We start from the raw sequence: 22,423 nt of genomic DNA, 5'->3' as shown, positions 1-22,423 counted from the left end.
GCATGAATTCAAGAATAAGCCTCAATTTTCCCACTAGAGGCACAATTACCAAGAGAAATGTGCTCCCTCTGCTCCAGTGAGTCTCGATTTCTTCTTAGAGCCGACACACATGACACAGAACCCACTTTCATCAGTACTCATGGTCATTCTGGCAGTGATTCTCAACCACAAGGGCTTATCCCCAGAGGACAAATGACCCTGTTATGAGCAATCTTCTATCCTCTAATAATCTTTGGTTTTTCTCCCCAATAAAAAGATGATTCTTCTAGCTCTGGCAATAATTGCAACTAAATATTAACTAACATTGAGATCTGTAGAGCCCTTTAAGAATTTGATCATTTTAAGTCCACAGCATTAATTTTTAGTCCTGGCTATACATTAGAAACACACACAGAACTTTGTTAAAAACAGATATCCAGGCAGCTCCAGATCAACATACTTAGAAACTCAAAGCACCAAAAAGATGATAGTGTCCTCCTTCATACATAAATCAAAATAAAAACAATACTAAATCATAAAACACATGGAAATAAGTCCACCCTGGATGGAATTTTTCTTACAAAGCTTGGGTACACTCTTCTTCTTTTTTTTTTTTTTTTTCTTTTCTTAATGCCCCTGCTTTGCTACAGCCCTCAGCATGAACTTATTCTTCCTACCGGATAATCCAGCACTGGGTGAGCCTTCCAAACTTGTAGTCTGAGCCCCACGTGGAAGAGGGAGGAGAAGAAAAAGACAGCGGTATGGCAGAACATCCCAGACTGCCATGCAGTCTAAGAAAGGTTCTGCAAGGCCACTGAAGAGTCTTCAAGCCAAAGTCGGCTGTCAGAGGAGTTCTGTGTCTCCTAGAATTTCCAGACTAAGTATGTCTTAGTATAATTGCCATACTCAGCCAGTCGCTGAGAGAAACCACGGAAGGCATAGACTCAATGCAAATACCGCAGTGGATTTCAAAGTGCAGCTGGGCCCCTAGGTCAACCGCATTCTCTATAATCCCCCGGTATTGGAGGTCTCTGCCACAGATCTCTAGTGCGATAAAGGGGCTCAGTACCCCTGAGAAAAAGCTTATCTGACTAGTATCTTGTAAAGTCCTCCATAACTACTAATACAACTTCTATTTTTGGATTGGAAGAGGAAAAGGGAAAGACAAAAAGTAAAGCAAATGTTACTTGAATAACACAAACCCACAAAGTTTTCACACCTGTAAACAATGTGCCAAATGTTTTATTTCTCTCATATGCAAGCAATTGCCTCTCAAAGCATTTTTTAAAAATGCATTATTACACTTTACCAATGAATTATTTCTGTCCCTGGAGATTAAATCAAATCAAAATGTTACAAATAGTATCAGTATGATATAATTTCTTAAATATATAGGACATTGTCAACAGCTGTGATTCATATGAAAAATATAATCAGATATCTCAAATTCCTAATTCTGTTTTAAAAACACAAAACACTAGAACAGTTGCTATGAAATTACTGATAATGATCCCTTTAATAAACTGCAATTAACCACTAATACAGAAATTCAATTTAAGCAAGAAGTTTTATATATTATACTTTACAGAAAAAAATAATTTTGAAAAAGTAATGACAAACAGAGATCAAACATTTGGGGCATTAGTTACTGCATTCTCTTTTTAGAATATACATTAAGTAACACTAGTAAAATTTAAAGTTTTATGACCAGGCCTTAAAAAACATGAATGATGATGACAGAACCACTACCACACATAAACAAAAATAGAGCAAACCAAGCGTGTCCACATCTCCATGAATTCAGTGATTTGAAATAAATGTTGTTATGTTAAACATTATGAGCAAATCTAAAGGTTCAACCAAAAAACTTATATATTTTTGAGTATTTTTTAAAGTTTTAATAGTTTATCTCTGATCAAGGATGGAGAAAGGACAAAAAAACAGTACTGTACTGAATTGATTCTCACAGGGCCTGCTCCCTCACAGAACACAGCATCATTATATATGCCTTATTTATATATAAAACAACCAAAGAATTTTCATTCTTCTTAGTAAGTATTTAAAATACATTCTAGGTGTGCATTAGGAGTAAATGTTAATTTGTGATGCCCTTAAAAGTCTTTCAACCTGTAAGAAACAATTTCTGGGAATATAAAAATATTGAATTTTACGTATTTCAGAGTCTTGAGAAACTTAAAGTGCAATATTTTCATGTATCAGCAAATAATAATTGTGTCATATAAGCTTATCTTGAAAGAGCATGTAAATACTTCCAAATTTTTATGAATGCTACATTACAGAAGGCAGAGTGTAGATATTTTAAGGTCTGATTGTCCACATTTTTTTATTAGAGTGCAAGGAGGAAAAATAAGCACCAAAGTAAAATATGCTTTATTAGGGGGAAAAACAGTGTTTTCATGAAAAGAAAATAGAAAACATGTCATTTCTCCCTTTAGTGACTTTTCTTCATTCAATTACCTGGCTTACCAAAAATGTTAACTCAGTTCAATTACTGAACAAATCACTCTTAAACAAAATGTCAGGATCCAACATTTGTCCATGGGTTAAAGCCTTTTGGCAGGCCGTGGTGGCTCACGCCTGTAATCCCAGCACTTTGGGAGGCTGAGGAAGGCAGATCACAAGGTCAGGAGTTCGAGACTAGACTGACCAACATGGTGAAACTCATCTCTACTAAAAATACAAAAAAAAAAAAAAATTACCCAGGCGTGGTGGCACACACCTGTAATCCTAGCTACTCAGGAGGCTGAGGCAGGAGAACCGCTTGAACCCAAGAGGCAGAGATTGCAGTGAGCCAAGATCGCACCACTGCATTCCAGCCTGGGTGACAGAGCAAGACTCAGTCTCAAAAGAAAAAAAAAAAAACCAAAAAAACAAAAATAAAAAAACCTTTCAAAGAAACTAGTCATTCTAAGCTCATTTCTTATTCTTCAGTAAGGCTTTAATTAAATATTAACTATTGACCTTTACTTCACAATTTTAATATTAATAAAAATTTCATTCTGAGTTTGAAGTGACGTTTCTTCAAGGGTCTGACCCATTTGGGTGGCGGCGTAGAAGTGGACTGCTGGCATATACATGGTTACAAAATTAGAGTAAAAACTAAAGGACGAAAAAACTAGAAAACGCAATACTAGCTATTCTAGAAAAATAAAACTAAAGGATTGCTTGAAAAATTGTCTTTAGCAAGATAAAGCAGAGTGATTTATAGACAAAACCAGTGATTGTTTTTTCTCCCTGTTGGAGCCCCTGGGGTCTGTGTTAAGATGGCATTTGGGGTCTGAGAAGTCTCACTGATGACTGCTTCATCAATTTTTGCTGCTGTCTCGTTGACTGTACATCCTCAATGGCATTACATGCTCTCTGTAAAGTAAAATACTTATTATGAATTGTATAGACAAGTATAGGCTCATTTGGTTGAAGGGAAAGGAATGAAAGCAAGGGCTGAAGCTCTCCAAACAGGACCAACAGCTAAGGACCAAGGATACAGTCCAGATGTGTCATATAAAAGTAAGACCCTTGCACCCAACTGAGTCCACAGCATATTAAGTTTATATACCCATCCATAGTTATAATTGGGAGAGCTTTGGGAGAAATAATGGTATTCATTATAAGAGGCTTTTTAAAAAGTATTTCAGCTAAAAAAAATTGAGGCATGCTCTTTAAATTGTTTACCTCTGCTGTGGCGGTGTCCTTCAGGTAAACTTTTCGAACACAGCCTTGATTGGCACTGTCTTTTTTGTGGAACAGACCCTGTTCCTGTTTCGAAAGAAACAATGACAGAAAAGAAATTATTCTGAGGAAGAAAAAAATCGTAACTTTTAATTGTATACTTAAATGTCAACTCTATTTTATAACAAGTAGGCTAACCAAATACACATACTCAAGCAAGATACGAAATAAATCATCTTGGAACAAGGACAGTATTTCCATATGTGAGTTGTTAGAATTTATAAAATTGGATGAGCATACATCTATCTGTATAAAATAATGGCTTTCTGCAGGCTATGATAAATAGCCTACAGAAACACCACTTGGTAACTCATCACATCTGACAAATCAAAAAACCCTTCCTTCATTTCTTTGGCTGATAAATAAAATTTCTGTATAATGTAAAATACATTGAGTCAATTCTCACCATTGATGTGAAAGAAAAGTGATAACTGAGGAAACTGTAAAATATATGCACAGTGACATAGTCTTTCCTAGTTTGAAAACTATATTTCATACACCAAAACATTCCTTAAATTTTGACACTCTACAATGCAGTAATGCTGAAATACAAAATGGTAGGGTAACACAGTGTTTCATTTTATTTGTAAATTTCCATGAAAAGATAAGTAAACATAAATTAAAGGGTAACAGTACCCACATCTATAGCTATTAAATTTCACAGTAAATGTTCTTCTAGCTACTAAATTTCCCAGTAAACGTTTTGCAGATAGTTTCACTAATAGAAATAACATTATTGTTTAGGGAAAACAAATGCACTAAAGAAATTGCCATATTTAGAATAATAATGTATAGTTTTTTAAAGGCATGAAAATAAATTTATAATATATAATGTAATAAACATATTTCAAAGAAAGTTAAGTACTTGAATCTAAGAACTAAGCAAAAGATGGAGTATCACTTTTACAAATTACTATGTAATTAAAATAAAAGTGCTTCCTTAGAAAATGATGGGAGAAAAGACATAATAGTATTATTACACACTTATATTGTATTAGCATTCCATAAATGCCAAATATTATAAAACATGGGAATTCTAGATACATTTATTTTTATCAAATCACTTAATAATCTTCTAAAAACCTAAAAAGAGGGAATCTTTCCAGAAATGTCTAAGATTATAGCAACATGGGTGTCCATATGAAGTTAAAAAAAAAAAAAAACCTCTCCTATTTACTAATGCTTAATTCTACCAAAAAGAAAATATCAGCATATCAGAATCTTAATTATTTGGGTGAGTAGACTGATATTTCACTCTATGCAATCAAGACTGCCAGAAAATAAAGTACAGTTATACAAATAAATTGATTATATCTCAGCATATAGTAGTAATAACGACACTAATCCTTCAAACATTTTGTGTAGTTAACTGCAAAACAGTCTAAAAGCAATGAATTCTTAGCTCTAAAGGTGTGACATGTTTTCTTACCTTAACTGAAATTTTTAGCACATTTTCACTGACACTAGGAGGAAATATAAAATCTTCAAATGGACATTGCCAGTCTACAGACACAAGGCCCAGGATTTCAACTTCCTTTATACACAACACTCGCCTATTTTGCAAAAGAAAACAAAAACTTACAGTAAATGATGAAGACAGTTTATTCTCGCTAATATTTCACTCTGCTGGATGGCAGAGGTAGCACTTGCTTAGTAAACAATATAAACTGGCACTAAAAAAAAAACTGCTTCATTTTTTTTAAGTCTAGATTACTGTCAAATAAAGAGCAAATATGACACCTACCAAGTAACAAAGTAGACTTTCAAAAATTCGCCTTCTGTCAATCTTGCAGAATTCAGAAAAGTGTAACTTTTTTTTCTTTTCTATTTTTTTCTTTCTTTTTTTGGCTAACTGACCAAAAAACTGATAGGGAAATCATCTTTGGAACACATAAGAAACAGGCTGTACTCTCATCTGGGGAGCAATAAAGGTAGAAGCCCCTGACAATGTTTTACTTGGAAAATTATTAATTGCTCTTTACTGTCAGCCATTTATGCCTTCCAGTCAAGAATGAATGTGAAGGAAATGTCATAAACCTTAAATGTCAGCAAAGATTCACTTGAGGCCTACTAATAAAGATCATATTTGAACACTTTAATGCTAATATACTTTATCACAGAGTATCTTATTTTATTCAATGGCAAAAAAAAATAACAGAACCCTTAAAGGGCATCCACATTGATTTCTCAGTGTGTGATTCATTTTGATTACCGATATAACTATACTTAAAATGAAGCTTCTATTACAGAAAGCAAAATTACAAAAGAAGAGGACTATTAATTCAACAAATATTTAGGGTGCCAGAGAAACAAGGAAGATAATTCTGCTTGAGAGGTGCTCACTGGCTAGAGGAGAAACAAACATGTTAATAAACGCTACAGCACAATTAGACAAGTGCTGTAACAGTGTGCAGATTAGTCTTTTGGAGCAAGACAGAGAGAGGAACAGATCATATTGGTAAAGTAGGTGACACAGGAGTTGATTCTTGAAAGGAAGGAGTTCTCTCTGTGGGTAAGGGAAATGACAGTCCAGACAAAAGGAGGAACACACTGACATATAAAGGAGCACAAAAAAAGGAAAGACTTATTTGAGGAATGTGGAGGTCTGCAGTTGGAATACCAGATAGATACCATGGTGAAGTGGCGAGAAAATGAGCTTAGCACCAGACCTTGAAGGGCTATTATTTTTCCTTTAAAAAAATTTTTCACTTTTAATGAAACCGGAAATGACATGATAATGTTGTTTCACTTTTAATGAAGAGGAAATGACATGATAATGTTTATCATTTTAGATTCACGGTTCTGGTGGTAAACAGAAGGGAGGTGGCAAAGAGAGTGGCAATAGACAATCAAGGTAGGAAGTTATGGCAATATAAATAGTCCAATCAGCAGACAATGAAAGCCTCAAGTATGGCAGTGGCTCTGAGAAGGGGGAAGAAGGGCTAGATTCGAGATGTTTAGAAGGTAGACATGAATCAACATGGTGACCAATGGAGTGTGGAGAACTGAGATAGATCCCTGGCATTATATTTCTCAGCAGAGGTGCTATTAAATTTTGGACTTGTATAGGATAGTCTCGTGCACTGGACAAAGTTCAACATCCCTAGCCCCAGCCTAGTAAGTGGCAGTAGTGTCCTACAATCAGTGTGGCAATCTCCAACACCACCATACATTTCCAAACAGTCTCCACTGCCCACACTCCTGGCCCCAGTCAATAATCAGCTGACCGAGCTAAGGATGGCTGTTACAAATCCTCGTGCCAAACACAATTCACTATTCCAAATATCTTTAAACTCTTCTCTTTACCATCCCAATAATACTACTCTTCACCTTCCACCTAGAATGTCTCCTTCATTTTCTTCCTCTTGCACTATGTTTACCAGGGTTCAAATCTTGGTCTTCTAACACACTCTCTCAGAATGGTCTCTCAGAAAGATCTCAACTCCAGATTTTTATCCAAACTCCAACTATCTATCTATCTATCTATCTATCTATCTATCTATCTATCTATCTATCTATCTATCTCCCTCCCTCCCTCCCTCCCTCCCTATCATGTATTCCCTTCTCCTCTACATCCACTAAGTCACCAAGCCTTGTCTCATAAGTCAAATCCTCATTCTTTAGGCCCTCCCCACTTCCTACCATGATAGCTGCCACAGTCTTTATGGTGGACAGAATTCTAAGACAGTCTCCAAGATTCCCCAACCCTGGTATATATCTCTGTATAGTCCCTTGGACTTTGAATATAATGGATTTCACTTCCAAGATTAGGTTTTATTATAAGGCACAGGTGACTTTAAGCAAAAATAGTTTATGTAGGTGGGCCTGACCTAAGTTCATGGACTCTAAATCTGGCTAAGAGACCAAGAAGTCAGAGATTCAAAGCACCCTTGCTGGGTTGGAATAAGGGTACCTTCTAGGAGCTAAGAGCAGCCTGCTGGCTGACAGAGGTCAAAGAAACAGGGATCTTAGAATTCTGCCAACAACAGCAAATGAGCTTTGAAGTGGATTCTGTGGTAATTTGTTATGCAGCAATAGAAAACGTATACAGTCTCTAACTGGTCTCCTTGCCTCCGGACTGATTCTCTTCCAGTATAACATCCAAACCGCCAAGGATCTTTTAAAACTATAAGCCTCATCTTATTACTTGTTTACAAACCTTCCGTGGGGCAGAAAAAAAAGAGAGATTACTCATGAGTGTACTATTCTGTGTGAGAAGCTACAAGTGATATCAAAAAATAACAGACAGCCAGGTGTGATGGCTCATGCCTGTAATCCCAGCACTTTGGGAGGCCAAGGTGGGAGGACTGCTTGAGCCTAGAGTTCAAGACCAGCCTGGGCAACATAGTGAGACTCTGTCTCTACTAAAAATACAAAAAATTAGCTGGTGCATGCCTGTGGTACCAAGTATGCGAGAGGCCGAGGTGGGAGAATCACCTGAGCCCAGAGAAGTCGAGAATGCAGTGAATCACGATCGAGCCACTGCACTCCAGACTGGGCAATGAAAATGAGAATCTGTTTCAAAAAAATAAAATAGCAGACTATACCTTAAGCAAAAACCAGTGATTCTCCATCACATTAATGATAAAACCTAAACCCTTAAAATCTTATGAACTGCTACCTATGACTCATCTCCCAACACTAACACCCTACCATCCAGCCATTCCACACTGATCTTACTGGTCAAAGTGCCATACTGTTGTATGCCTCCGCTTGCCTCTAGTTTACCTAGGCAAGAGCTACATACTCAAGACTCAGCTCAAGCACTCGCTCATCTATAAAAGCCTGACACTTTTCCCATGACACTGTGGTTCCCATCTTACGGTATCAAGAGTTTTCCCTATGTCCTCAGAGACTCTGTCCATCGCTTTTCTTAGCACCTATCACACAGTGATATCATTGATAATTTGTAGCCCCCCGCCCATTAAAATAGGGAAGGAACAGAGATGTAACTTTATCTCTGTGTCCCTGTATTTGTCATATGTTGATGGTTTTTTTTTTAAAAGTCTGCTCAATAATCAATTTCTCAATAAAGATTACTAAAATAAACTATAGCAGAGTAAGGACCAACTAGTGAAGCTATAGCCTAAGAAATTTAGGTCATGAGAACTTGTGTTTTGATTTTAAAAACTCATAAGAAAAAAAATTCGGGGACTAAGTTTTGGGTGAATTTCAAAATAAAAAAATGCTATATACTGAGAAACTCAATTAGTAATCATTAACATGTCAATAATACATTTGACAAAAAGGGCTAATATCATTAATTTGCAAAATGCTCTTTAAATTCAGTAAGAAAAAGACTAACATACCAATGAAAAATGAGCAAAGAATATGAACAAGTAATTCACAAAGTAGCAAATATAAATAGATGATGATCTATTAAAAGGTACAGGCTCAACGGTAATCAAAGAAATGCTAATTAAAACAAAACATTATTTTCTACCCATCAAGTTAGCAAAAAATAAAAGTTTAAGTGATAAAACCTAGTCTCAGCAAAACACAGGAGAAAGAACACTTTCATATATTATTGAGTGGTATGTAAAAAACTGATACAACTTTCCTGAAAAATGACTTGGCAATATACAGAAAGGACCTCAAAAATCTTCACAACTTTTAAATTAGCAATCCCCCTTTTAAAATTTTATTCTAATAAAATAACAGAAAAAGATTTGGTTACAAATAAGTAACAATAAGATATTAGGGGAAAAACGTCCAATAGTGAGGGAGTAGTTGAATAAATTATAGCATATCCACAAATACAAAATTATGTAGTCATTAAAAATCATGTTGTCAAAGAATATTTAATGCTTTGGGAAGATGATCACAGTATATTGTTACATGAAAAACCGACAAGACTAAAATGTAATAATGCATTTTTTTGTACATAGTTTTTGTAAAATGTGCCAGCTAATGTGGTTATCTTTGGGTGCTGAGATTACTGGTAAAGGATATTTTTAGGGGCGATCATATAATCTGTTATTCAAACCAGGATGTTTTTAAGAATGAAAGGAATAGCTATTGATAATTATATAGGGACAAAACGTGCAAGCAAACCTACTATGTCCTAGGCAAACTAGAATGCATGTATGGTTAGTTATTTTCACTTTTTTTTTTTTTGAGAGAGAGAGTCTTGCTCTGTTGCCCACGCTAGAGTGCAGTGGCACAATCTCAGCTCACTGCAACCTTCGCCTCCCAGGTTTAAGTGATTCTCCTGCTTTAGCCTCCTGAATAGCTGGGATTACAGGCATGCCACAAAGTCCAGCTAATTTTTTGCATTTTTAGTAGAGATGAGGTTTCACCATGTTGGCCAGGCTGGTCTCGAACTCCTGACCTCAAGTGATCCGCCCGCCTCAGCCTCTCAAAAGTGCTGGGATTACAGGCTTGAGCCACCACGCCCAGCCTATTTTCATCTCCTTATTGTCAATACTGGGGTGGCCAAACTGTGCCCTTCAAGCCAAATCCAGCCCAAGACCTGTTTTAATATATAAAATTTTACTGGAACACAGCTGTGTCATTCTTGTACATACTGTTTATAGCTGTTTTCTTACTATTAGGGCAAAAATAAAAGGTTGAGAAACACAGTATGGCCCTTAAAGTCTAAATTTTACTATCTGTCCCTTTAAAGAAAGTTTGTTGACTCCTGATCTATGTTATCTACAATGAATAGCCATAACTTTAGCAATAAAAATTATTTTGGATGTGGTGGTGCATGTATGCCTACAGTCCAGGCTACTTAACAGGCTGAGGCTGGAGGATCACTTGAGTCCAGGAGTTTGAGTCCAGCCTGGCCAACATAGTGAGAGACCCCATTTCTTTAAAAAAGAAAATGTTATTTTTAAGAATACTGAATTTGGAAGAAATGCTACTATTTTAATGTAATCATTAAAGGTCTAACTGATTACCATAATGATAACTACCTCAATCAAATAAATTCTTGTTAGAAAGAGTCTACTAAGGCCAGGTGCTGTGGCTCATGCCTGTAATCCTGGCACTTTGGGAGGCCAAGGTGGGCGGATCACTTGGGGCCAGGAGTTCAAGACTAGCCTGACCAACATGACAAAACCCCGTCTCTAATAAAAATACAAAAATTAGCTGGGCATAGTGGTGCATGCCTGTAAACCCAGCTACTGGGGAGGCTGAGGCACGAGAATCAATTGAACCCAGGGCGGAGGTTGCAGTGAGCTGAGATCACACCACTGGACTCCAGCCTGGGTGACAGGGTGAGACCCTGTTTCAAAAAAAAAAAAAAAAAGAGAGAAGAAAGAAAAGGAAAAAGAAAAGAAAATGAAAGAAAAGAAAAGAAGAGTGAAAAGAGAAGAGTAAAAGGAAAGGAAAGGAAAGGGGAAAGGGAAGGGAAAAGGAAAAGAAAGGAAAAAGGAAAGGAAAGGAGAAAAGAAAAGAAGTCTACTAAGTAAGATTAGCAAGGAAACCAAGTCATAGTATTTACTGGTCAGGTATATTTTACTAATTACCTCCTAAACAACTCCATCTCAGTCACTAGATTTTAAATGATGATGATTTTTCAATGTACTTGAAGAAAAACCAAATATATAATGTATACAGTAATATTCCCATAGAATGGCTTAAATCAAATAAGTACTAAGTACTTATTTATACCAATAAGTATTACCAAAAAAACCCCAAATTGATTCTCATTGCCTAGTACTGAATTATATAAAAGTGATACAATTTTAAAATGAATTAACACATTGCAACAGCTAAGTACAATATCTAAGACAAATAAACATTGTTTTTGGCTTAATCTATTGAAGACAATATAAAATTATGGACATAAAAAATAAGTGATTGTCGGCCGGGCGCGGTGGCTCAAGCCTGTAATCCCAGCACTTTGGGAGGCTGAGACGGGTGGATCACGAGGTCAGGAGATCGAGACCATCCTGGCTAACACAGTAAAACCCCGTCTCTACTAAAAATACAAAAAATTAGCCGGGCGTGTTGGCGGGCGCCTGTAGTCCCAGCTACTCGGGAGGCTGAGGCAGGAGACTGGCGTGAACCCGGGAGGCGGAGCTTGCAGTGAGCCGAGATCACACCACTGCACTCCAGCCTGGGGGACAGAGCAAGACTCCGTCTCAAAAAAAAAAAATGAAAAAAAAATAAATAAATAAGTGATTGTCAAAGTCATAAAATTTGCTTTTTAGATTGTTTTGTGAATATTTTTAACTCTTAACTAATGAGCAAATCACATGACTAGAGAATCCTCTCTTACAGGAGGATTCTTACATGACTGGTTAACCTCTCTTATCCTGTCATTCAGCTTTCCTTTCTTCCCATTCAAATAAATTTAAATGCAGTCATGAGGAATCTAATGCAGATTTTGCCACTGTAAGAACTTTGCCTTACTCTTATAAAGTTCAACACTAAGAAAATTCTGAAAATTATTAATATATAATTGTCATTTTGGGATAAGTTTACTATCTAGGATAGATCCCAGGAAAATAAGCTTGGTAGTTTAGTCTAAGTTCTGTATTTGGAAAAATTATCTACCACAATCAAATGCTTAGGAAAAGCCGAGATAAACATATAGAAGTAATGCCACCCTTTAAAAGGGGTATGCTAATCACTCAAAATAAAACTTAGTAAGAAAAGTGATTCATGAATTAATCCTCCATAACTGGACTTGTAATTCATGAATAAGGGTATCACTATTACAGGTATAAAGCCTATTCTACATTCTCTCAATAGTTGTGTATCTTGGATAAGTCCCTAAGCCACATTGAGCCCCAGTTTCAGCATCTTTAAGATGAGGAGGTTGGAACAGAAAATCTCAAAGGACCTATTTAGATCTGTATTGTTGTGATTCTATGAAAATGAACATTTTGCCATTCACTTTGGAGAATTTTAAGTACAATTCTCCAACTCTTCGCCATTTTAGCCTTCAAAATTCTTGTGACCTATGCAACTAAGTACTATTCGGAAAAATGTCACTTCAAGTCAGTACCTATTTGTAACCATAAGGATTGTCTTCTTGCTTCCAGGAATAGCACAGTGGTATCGGTAAGTCTCTCCTTCCAACTTTTTGATATGATTCTGAAAAGGAAACCAGGCTCTAGATTTGGGAAGTATATGCATTTAAGTAGTATCTACAATACTGTATATTAGCTAATTATAATAATAGTGTTAGGAAAAAATTAATTAGAAATAAAAGCACAATTCTACATATTGGTACATGAAGCTAGAAAAATATTCACAGCATGTTTGTAAGTTAACTTCCACTGTTGCCTTAAAAGAAAAACATGTATTAAATGCTTACCAAGTGGTCTTCTGGTAAAATACATTTTGTTCTGTAGTAACTTAGACATAATAAAATATCTACCAGCAATTATCACACATTTTAATTAAGAAACATGTGCTAATATAAAATAACTACATTAACATTACAGGGGATTTGAAATAGGGGTCATTGGTAGGACTTTAGGGTGGGTCTCTGAACCACCTAACATAAAATAGAAAATTTTGAAAATGTGGTTCTAAAACTTTTTTCAGAGCAGTTAATATTTTTTGTCAGTTTTTTTTTTTTTTATCACAGAGGGGGGTCTGTGATCTCTCTCAAAGATTAAGAACCACTGGTTTACATAGAGGTATTAAAAGATATTATACACATAATAAAATTCCAAGATAATTAATGTTTAATGCTTTGAACATTTGATCTTATACGTTAAACATGCGTGGGGAAGTATATTTATATATCAAATTGTATTTCTTATAGAAAAGAAAATATGACAATATTAATATGAACAATTTCTAAGATTTCAAAATAGCTGGCACAATTTATTTCTAAAAACAAATATGAGCATAAACTAATTCAAGTATAAGTAGTAGCACATTAAAACACATTTATTTTCCTTTTCAGCTATCTCAAAAGTATTGTGACTTGAATTAGTCAAATATTAAAAACAAGAGTTTTTTTATAATGAATGCTAATGAAATACTATTACTGACATTATATATAATGCATGGTTGAAAACAGATAATATATATGAAAATACAGAACATAAATATACTGAATAAATAAGACCTTGACATTTTATGACCAAGAATATAATGCCAATATTATTAAAAGGATAATATAATCAATATAACCACAAGCAGAGAAATCACAATTGATATTATTTCGATGCTTAAATATACATTTTTTTAAGTTGCTTGGTACCTAGTCATTCCTTGACAATTGCAAAAAGCCATGAATAAGGAAGAGGAATCCACAAAGAACTGGGATCTCATCTTCAGAATGAGTCTCAGAGAGGAGTGCAGATTTCACAGCAATAGTTACTTGTTTCACAATTCACTTGTGCGAATTAGTTAAAATCTTTTAACACTTATGCCTTAATTTCTTCAAAGAGAAAATGGGAAATGAATTTAATAATGCAATGCATTTATCTTCAGCTTGAAATTTAAATATGTTAAAATATTTAGATCTGAAATGCAAGTACAAGAAATACTACCCACTTTCTATCTCGTATGCATTTTCGTTAGTTATTAGGCTATTGTGCTTCAAGCCACTGATAGTTTTTAAAATATAATTTATCACCATAATACACTTTAGAAAACTTGTTTTCAGCACTACTAAAAACCCACTACACTCTGAGATTCAGATTAAGATATTCAGTCACTAATGGCAGCAGGGAAACCAAATTAGTTGATAAAATATTCATGTCCCCTTCCCAAAAATGCAACTTGAGGAATTTAACAATACTTTGCAAAGGCCCTTTACCCAGTAATTCAATTTTTTCAAGTAAATTCTAAGGAAATATGAAAAAGCAAACAAGATATAAAAAAGCAAAATCTATAATGATGTTTATTACAGCATTATTACTGTTAGTAAAATAATAAATTTAATGTCATGAATTAAGAAGAGTTAAAAACACAATGTAATGTCACCTCAATAGATGGTAATACAAGAATTAAAAATGTTAATGAGGCATTTCTAAGAACATGGAAAAATATAACTAAAACTAAAAAGTAAGAAATGCTGTTTTAAATGTTGTATGATCATAAGTATGTGAACCAAAATGAGTATTAAATGACTATATATACATACATATAATGTATGTATATATGTATGTGTAAATATGTGTGTATGTTTGTGTACGTGTGTGTATATGTGTGTATACACATGTGTGTATATATGTGTGCGTGTATATATGTACATGTATATATATGTATGTGTATATATGGGTATATTTGTATGTGTGTATATATGTGTATGTGTATATATGTGTATATTTGTATATATGTTATACATATGTGTATATATGTACATGTGTGTATATGTGTATGTGTGTATGCATACCTGTATGTGTACATACATGTGTGTATATATGTATGTGTATATGTATGTGTGTGTATAGGTATGTGTGTGTGTGTGTGTATATATGAAGATTAGAGGATAAGTAGAATAGTACATCTCATGAAAATATAATATATGATTCAGTAACTCTCAAAGCTGCATATTAAAGAATACAGAGTAGTACTTAGGAGAAAAAGGAAAACGAGGATCAAAAGATCCCTAAATACATTATTTAGAATTTGGCCATATTGCAAAGGGCTAAAAAGATATACTTTTATACTCTAATGCTCTTTAATATTTCCATGTTTTGTTATACTTGGTCCCTTAAGGACAGAAGGCTTCTTTTGTATATCCAGTACAGTCTAAATAATCAATAAATATTTTTACCCAGCTAATTGATCACAGCAAGATAGGCAAAGAATGAAATAGCCTAAATATTTCAATTATCCATGCCCACACTTGACATCCACGACAAAAACTACCAAGTCCTCTCATTAGTGTATAATCATTCTTCTTTTTCCAGTAATTATAATAATGCACTAAAGTTTTAAAAGTTGTCTGACATCTCAATAAAAACTAAGAAATCAGACAAGACTATATGTTCAGACAAAATAATTAAAAGTTTCTTGAAGTTTTGTGCTTTTTGACAGAGTTATAAAAAGATATCACAAGGAAAAAATTAATAACAAAGAGCTAAACAAAACAATTAAGAAAAAATCTTAAGTTACAGGAGTTCTCAAAAGTAAGTCTCAGTAAAATAGCAATATAACCAGTAAAATTAAAAATCGTTACTTTTAGAATCTCAGGAAGGGTAACTATTGGAGATGATTTAAGTCAGCATCTTGAATTAGTTATTTGTGCTTGAATCTCCTAGAAAACTGCATGTGGTGACATTTTTGCCATTGCTAAATTATCTAGGCACAAGAAAGGTTTGTCAGCTACTTTTAACATTTACATGTTTTGTTATACTTGGTCCCTTAAGGACAGAAGTAATTTCCTTTGTATATCTAGCACAGGCTGGCTTTTGGATGTCAGTCTTTCTTCTTTAAAGCGCTTAAACATAAAACATTCAATTTATTATTTTGATAACTGCAATCCTTAAAATACATAATCCAACTGAACAATTATATGTTAACAGTGTCATTCTCTTCAAATATACAACACATTAAATCTAAGTTTATACTTTGGCTTCATTTCTGAGGAGAAGCATGAAAGTTGCTAGATAAGACATTGTTAAATTAAACATTTCCAGCATTTATTACAAGAAAAAGAAATTGAAACATAACTTATGTTGAGAACTAAGAGGATACTAATTACAAAAATAATGATTATAATTATTTTTCTCTAAGATAATAAACCCTCTCTAAGGATCTAAAAGCAAAAGGTTGGTTTTTGAAAATAAAGAAATCTATGTATTCAAGTGCCACATAGCAATTTGCCTAATTACATGTTCAACTTCTATCTACATTAATTAAAACTAATAATTATGAAATAAGCGTAACTAACAAGGAGATTCAATTTTTGAAAAGCAGAAATGCTAAAGGCTTAAAATGTGTATAACATAATTATAAAATGACTATCATTTATTTAGCAACAGTACCAAGGGGTTAAACAGGAAAAAGAGGGAAGAGGAAACATATCCTCAAAATTCATGTGCCAACTATTACTTGAGGTCTAAGGGCAGGCTCAGAGCAACTGACAATCCAATTATCAAAACAGATGCTCCAGTTAATAGTCCCGTAACTTAAGCAAATTTAGAGCCATTTGTGAAACAGAAAGCTATGTAATTCCATCATCAAGACTCACAAACATAAACATATTAATTGGACATAATAATTGTCCTGTTTTTCAATTTTACCTGAAATGCACATGAACACCACAAGATAAAATTTTCGAAATGATAGTAACAATATCTGCTTCTGAGCTCAATAAAGTCTTTCCTCTATTAAACGGAGAAGAGAGTTGATTCTCTGCATCCCTTAATATTTTATACTAATCTCTTATTTCTGGACAGTATTACCAGGAATACCACAAGTTTTTATTTGTAGTCAAGCCCACTACTCTGAAAAGTTCAGATGGAGGTGAGAGTTTTAAAGAAAATTTCATTAAAATTGACAGTGGAATTCACACACAGTCAATTAATACCACAGTTTGTTTTGATTTTTAAGGATGAAATCAAGTAGTAGTTTAGGAAACATTTATTCCTGTATTTCCAGTTCTTGCTGTGCAGGCAGAAAAACAAAGAAAATAAAGTTAGAAGCATGCAGAAAGATGGATAAAATGTAATCATATACAATAAAAACCAAAGGAAGAACAATTAAGAGGCATTTTATTTTAAAGTCAAGGTAGAAAAATATTAATACATTTCTTTTGGGGGAAAGCCTGTCATGGAAGAATAGCAATTTATATATGTATATATTATCAAAATATAATCAAGTTAAAACTAAAATAAAAGCCAAAAAGCTCTTAAATTTTCTTTAAGGTTTAACAAGATCATAGTTATACATAATCTTTTATTCTCTCATCTAGTTCTAGTTACTGGAATAAATCTAGATTTACAAAGTAGTGCAAATAAATTAATTTGGTTGGGAGAAATTGAAGCAATGAAGTTCCAATAATTAGCTACAAAGCAGGAAAACAAAATTAACAATGTTAACTAAATGAGCTATCACAGAAATAATGATGTAGCCTATGACTTAACATTATCTTTTCTGCACACAAAAAAAGCTCTGCTCCTATGTAGAAAAAAAACATCAGTAATTTCCATTTAACACATGCTAAAATGAAAAACAAATAATCAAATTCTACTCTAGAAACTATGTATAATACTTAAAGAAGTTCAACAATCAGGAACTTCAAGAACCACCTATGAAATCATGGGCCTAGAAATCATTAAAATTCCATTTCACTCGTGACCATGAAGAACAAAATTTACCTCAAGTAAGTCAGAGCCCTCAGATTCCTGTCTGTCATAAGGACGAATGATGCCATCTTCATGGATCAGGCGAGGGGGACGGAGGCTAGATACTTCCTCAGTTGATTCTGCTGCCCTGAATAAGGCATCAGAGTAAGTATAAGAAAATACGCGAGTCTTTCAAAATAATGTGTGTGTTGATTAAATACATAAATATTTCACAAAAAAATCAGTAATTTTAAATAACTTTCCCCAAATAATGCAAAAGTATTAAAATCAAGTCTGTCTGACTCCAAGTCCCCCAACCTTTTCTAAAATAAAAAGAAATATCAAAATAGTAAAAGCAGGACCTAGCTCATCTACTCTTTGTATCCTTGGTGTCTAGCACAGGGCTTGGCACATGGTAGGTAATAAACATTTGTTGAATAAAAGAGAAATTCAGCTATAAAATGTTTCTTCTTTTTTTTTTTTTTTTTTTTTTTTTTTGAGACAACGTCTCCCTCTGTTGCCCAGGCTCAAGTGGCACGATCTCAGCTCACTGCAACCTCCACCTCCTAGGTTCAAGCGGTTCTCGTGCCTCAGCCTCCCGAGTAGCTAGGATTACAGGTGCCTGCCACCACGCCCGACTAATTTTTGTATTTTTAGTAGAGACGGGGTATCACCATGTTTGCAAAATATGTCTTTTCTTATTCCTTTCTGGTGGCACTCTATGTTTTAAAGCTACCACAGCTTTCAATTAGACTTTAAGATCCTTAGGAGCAGGCAAATAATCTAATCTATTTACGTAATCCTTGTAATAATTAGCACACAGACACATACCTTGCACATAGTATGTACTCAATTACCTCTGAATGCCTTGGAAGGTACTACTGGCCATATCTATGATTCCACCAGTTGGACGAGCCACGGCACCCACAAGCCCTTTTCCAATTCCTTTAAAGAATCCAGCAGCTCCTTCCTTTTTGGCACCTTCAGAAAACCAATGACCACAAATGGATAAAGACATTTTTAAATGAGCAAGTTTGAGCTCAACCAAAACCTGGGCCAGATACTGAACTGTTTTACCCAGGAAGTTACAAAAATTTGGCTTTCTAAAGAAGTTAAATGTAATTCTAATGTGATAAAATAGTGGTTTCTCAAAGTGTGTTAGAAAGGCGCATTCCTGGGCCCCACCCCAGACCTACTGAATCAGAAACTCGGGGGGCGGGGCCAGCATTTATGTTTCACTAAGCACTCCAGGTGATCCTGACACATGCTCAAGTTTGAGAACTACTGATCTAGGAGTCTCATCAGTACCTGCAACTTGCAGGTGTAAGAAGGGACCAGAAAACATTCTCTTTTTTAATGCTGACCACCAGATTTTTCAAGGAGTGTGCTTTTAAAAAATATATAACAACTTTATTGAAATGCAATTCATATACCATAAAATTTACCATTTAAAAAAATGTACAAATTAAATTTTAGGATAAATTAGCTTTTAGTATATTCAGACTTGCACAACTATCACCACGATCCATTTTAGAAAATGTTTATCATTTTAAAAAGAAACCCCCTTTCCATTAGCAATCATTCCCTATTTCCCCCAACCTCTCCCCACCAAATCCTACTCAGTGTACCTCCATTCCTCCCTGCCCCTCCCCACATCCAGACTAGGTAACCACCTAGAGATACTTTCTATCCCTATGGATTTGCCTATTCTGCACATTTCAGACAAATGGAATTATGTAATATGTGGTGTATTGTGACTTTTTTTCCCACTTAGCATCATGTTTTCAAGGTTCATCCATTTTGTAACAAGTACCAGTACATGATTCCTTTTTATGACTGAGTACTACTCTAATGTATGGAAATATCACCTTTTGTTTATTCATGTATCAGGTGATGGACATTTGGGTTGTTTCCATCTTTTGGTTATTTTGAATAATGGTGCTATGAACATTCGTGCACAGTTTTTTTTGAACACCTGTTTTCAATTCTTCTGGTTATAAACCTAGGAGCAGAATTGCTGGGACACATGGTGACTCTGTGTTTAACTTTTTGAAGCACTAACAGACTATTTTCCTCCAAAATGACTGCATTATTTTACAGTCCCACTAGTAGTGTATGAGGGTTCCAATTTCTCCACATCCTCTTAACACTTGATTCTAGCCATCCCAGTAGGTGTGAAACGGTATCTCATAGTTTTGACTCGCATTTCCCTGTTGACTAATGATGTTTAGCATCCTTTTATGTGTCTATTGGCCATCTGTATGTCTTCTTTGGAGAAATGTCTATTGCTCATTTAAAATTGTGTTGTCTTTTTATTATTGATTTTTAATAGTTCTCTATATGTTCTAGATATCTTTTATCACATATATGATTTGCAAAAATTTTCTTCCATTCTGTGGGCTGTCTTTTCCCTTTCTTCATGGTTATCCTTTGAAGCACAAAAATTTTAAATTTTGATGAAGTTCAATTTATGTATTTGATGAAGTCCAATTTATGTATCTTTTCTAGCAAAGCTTTGCCTAATCCAAAGTCATGAAGATTTACTCCTATATTTTCCTCTGAGTTTAACAGTTTTGCTCTTACATTTAGGTATTTAATCCATTGTGAACTCATTTTTATATATGGCACAGGTAGGGGTCCAATTTTGTTCTTTTGCTCATAGATATGAAGTTGTCCCAGCAAATTTGTTGAAGATGGTTCTTTCCTATTGAATTATCTTGACATCCTTGTCGAAGATCAGTTAACCATAAGTAAGAGTCTATTTCTGACTCCTTCTGAACTCTATTTCTGAATAGTATCCCACTGTTCTATATGTCTATCCTTATGTTAGTACTACACTGTCTTAGTTACTGTAGCTTTACAGTAAGTTTTGAATTTGGGAAGTAGAGGTCCTCCAACTTTGTTCTTTTTCAAGACTTTTTTGGCTATTTTGGAGCCCTGGCATTGCCATATAAATTTTGGACTTGGCTTGTCAATTTCCGCAAAGAAACCAATTGGGATTTTGATAGGGATTGCACTGAATAAGCAATGTGCTTTTTTAATGGGATAAAAACAACAACAGCAAAACTGAATAAATTTCTACTGAGGGCCCAAACAAATCTAGTTTATCTCTGGCCCTGCTAAAAATAGCATTCAAAGTCTGAAGTATGATCTACTACTTAACCTCTCTGCTTTCTGAGGAAAATACATTCATTGAGCAACTTAAGGCTACAAATATAAAATTCAGTCAGTAATTTTCTCAATCAAGTATATAGCAGCAATAACATCTATTATGTTTACTAATAGCATCAAGTCTTCAGACTTTGTAAAGGAAGGAAATATTTTCAACGTACCTTCCACAGGTTTTGTTATTATTCCAGTCACTCCACCAACAACTCCCTGAAAGAGAAATCAATCATATAGTTTAGACTGAATGGAAGGTGTTTAATTTTAAACCAACCACTAGAGGTCTCTACAGACATACTGGAAATAACAACAACAAAAAAAAATTGAAGACTTAACTTGATAATGTGAACAACATACATATATAAGTTAGCACTATGATTTTTCAAATATTATATCACAGCAAATCTTAAATGAAAGCATTTTATAAATTTTATAAAAGAAACAGGAGTAAAGCAAGTAAAAGGATTTTAAATCTGGTTATGATACCAATCAGCTATGTAACCATGGGTAGTTGATGAAATCTCTTTAAATCTCAGTTTCCACATGAGTAAAATGAGTGAGTTGAGCCAAATAATATTTACGATCTAATTATAAATTTTAAGGAGTTTACATTGTAACTTAGTGGAAGTGTAGAAAACTGAAAATAAAGGGCCCTCCCAAGGATAGCTAATAACCTGGCAAATAAAGTGCCTTAGTAACTGTAACACCCAACATTACTAATTATTATCAAAAAACACAGCAGTTTCCTGAAATTATTTCCAAAATTAAAACATGAATATACTAATACATTCTTAATCATTGTGAAGTAATGGTAGTAAAATATCTGTATATTCTATAAACACACAGAAAGAGAACTGATGGATACACACTTAAATTGGAAACAGGTGAGAGATGATTAGGGTATTCTAGCCTTACTTATAATGTTTTATTTACTTATTAACAGAATAACTTTTAAGTTCTTATAATTATAAGAATATTCATACATCACCTATATAATTAAGCAGTATTCATATATGACCTATATAATTTTAAAAGTATTAAAAAGTAATGAAAGGCAGTTCCTGGATTATCAACAATTAACTTTCACACATCCCTTCTACAGAAACAGTCAATTGCTGATGACCTGCAGAGCTCCCTTTCCCTCTAGTTTCCATCGGTACCATGTATCTCTGCTTCACACTTCCTCACCTTCCACACCAGTACTACCCTGTCATCATTACAGTTTTACGAAATCCGGCAATTCAGGGGATAGATCTGGTGGTGACAATGGGGAAGGGGAGCAAAAAGGAAACTGGAAAGTCCATGATTTATCATTCTTT

At 34.4% G+C, this 22,423-nt stretch overlaps 1 protein-coding gene across 9 annotated transcripts in view; it reads right to left on the bottom strand.

The window, feature by feature from the left end:
* The window catches only part of VPS13C (vacuolar protein sorting 13 homolog C), a 382,862-nt gene that overhangs the window by 186,825 nt on the left and 173,614 nt on the right, over positions 1-22,423 (bottom strand). For 4 of the 9 annotated variants that reach the window (XM_032175861.2, XM_032175862.2, XM_058427882.1 and 1 more), the window contains 7 exons: positions 21,272-21,317; positions 18,797-18,920; positions 17,973-18,087; positions 12,689-12,777; positions 5,159-5,282; positions 3,673-3,756; positions 1,472-3,360 (listed from right to left, as the gene is read on the bottom strand). The exons of 1 other annotated variant lie outside the window; for it this stretch is intronic. In XM_032175861.2, coding sequence (XP_032031752.1) covers positions 3,259-3,360; positions 3,673-3,756; positions 5,159-5,282; positions 12,689-12,777; positions 17,973-18,087; positions 18,797-18,920; positions 21,272-21,317 — 684 coding nt within the window. In that variant the 3' untranslated portion in view covers positions 1,472-3,258. Of the gene's footprint in view, positions 1-1,471; positions 3,361-3,672; positions 3,757-5,158; positions 5,283-12,687; positions 17,260-17,972; positions 18,088-18,796; positions 18,921-21,271; positions 21,318-22,423 lie in introns of those variants that run through there. 4 more of the 9 variants (XR_009209815.1, XR_004251863.2, XR_004251861.2 and 1 more) reach the window with 3 other exon arrangements.

Source organism: Hylobates moloch, unplaced genomic scaffold, assembly GCF_009828535.3.
Source record: "Hylobates moloch isolate HMO894 unplaced genomic scaffold, HMol_V3 SCAFFOLD_14, whole genome shotgun sequence".
NCBI lineage: Eukaryota > Metazoa > Chordata > Mammalia > Primates > Hylobatidae > Hylobates > Hylobates moloch.
The sequence above is the reverse complement of the archived record's forward strand: the minus strand, read 5'-3'. Positions and strand labels throughout refer to the sequence as shown.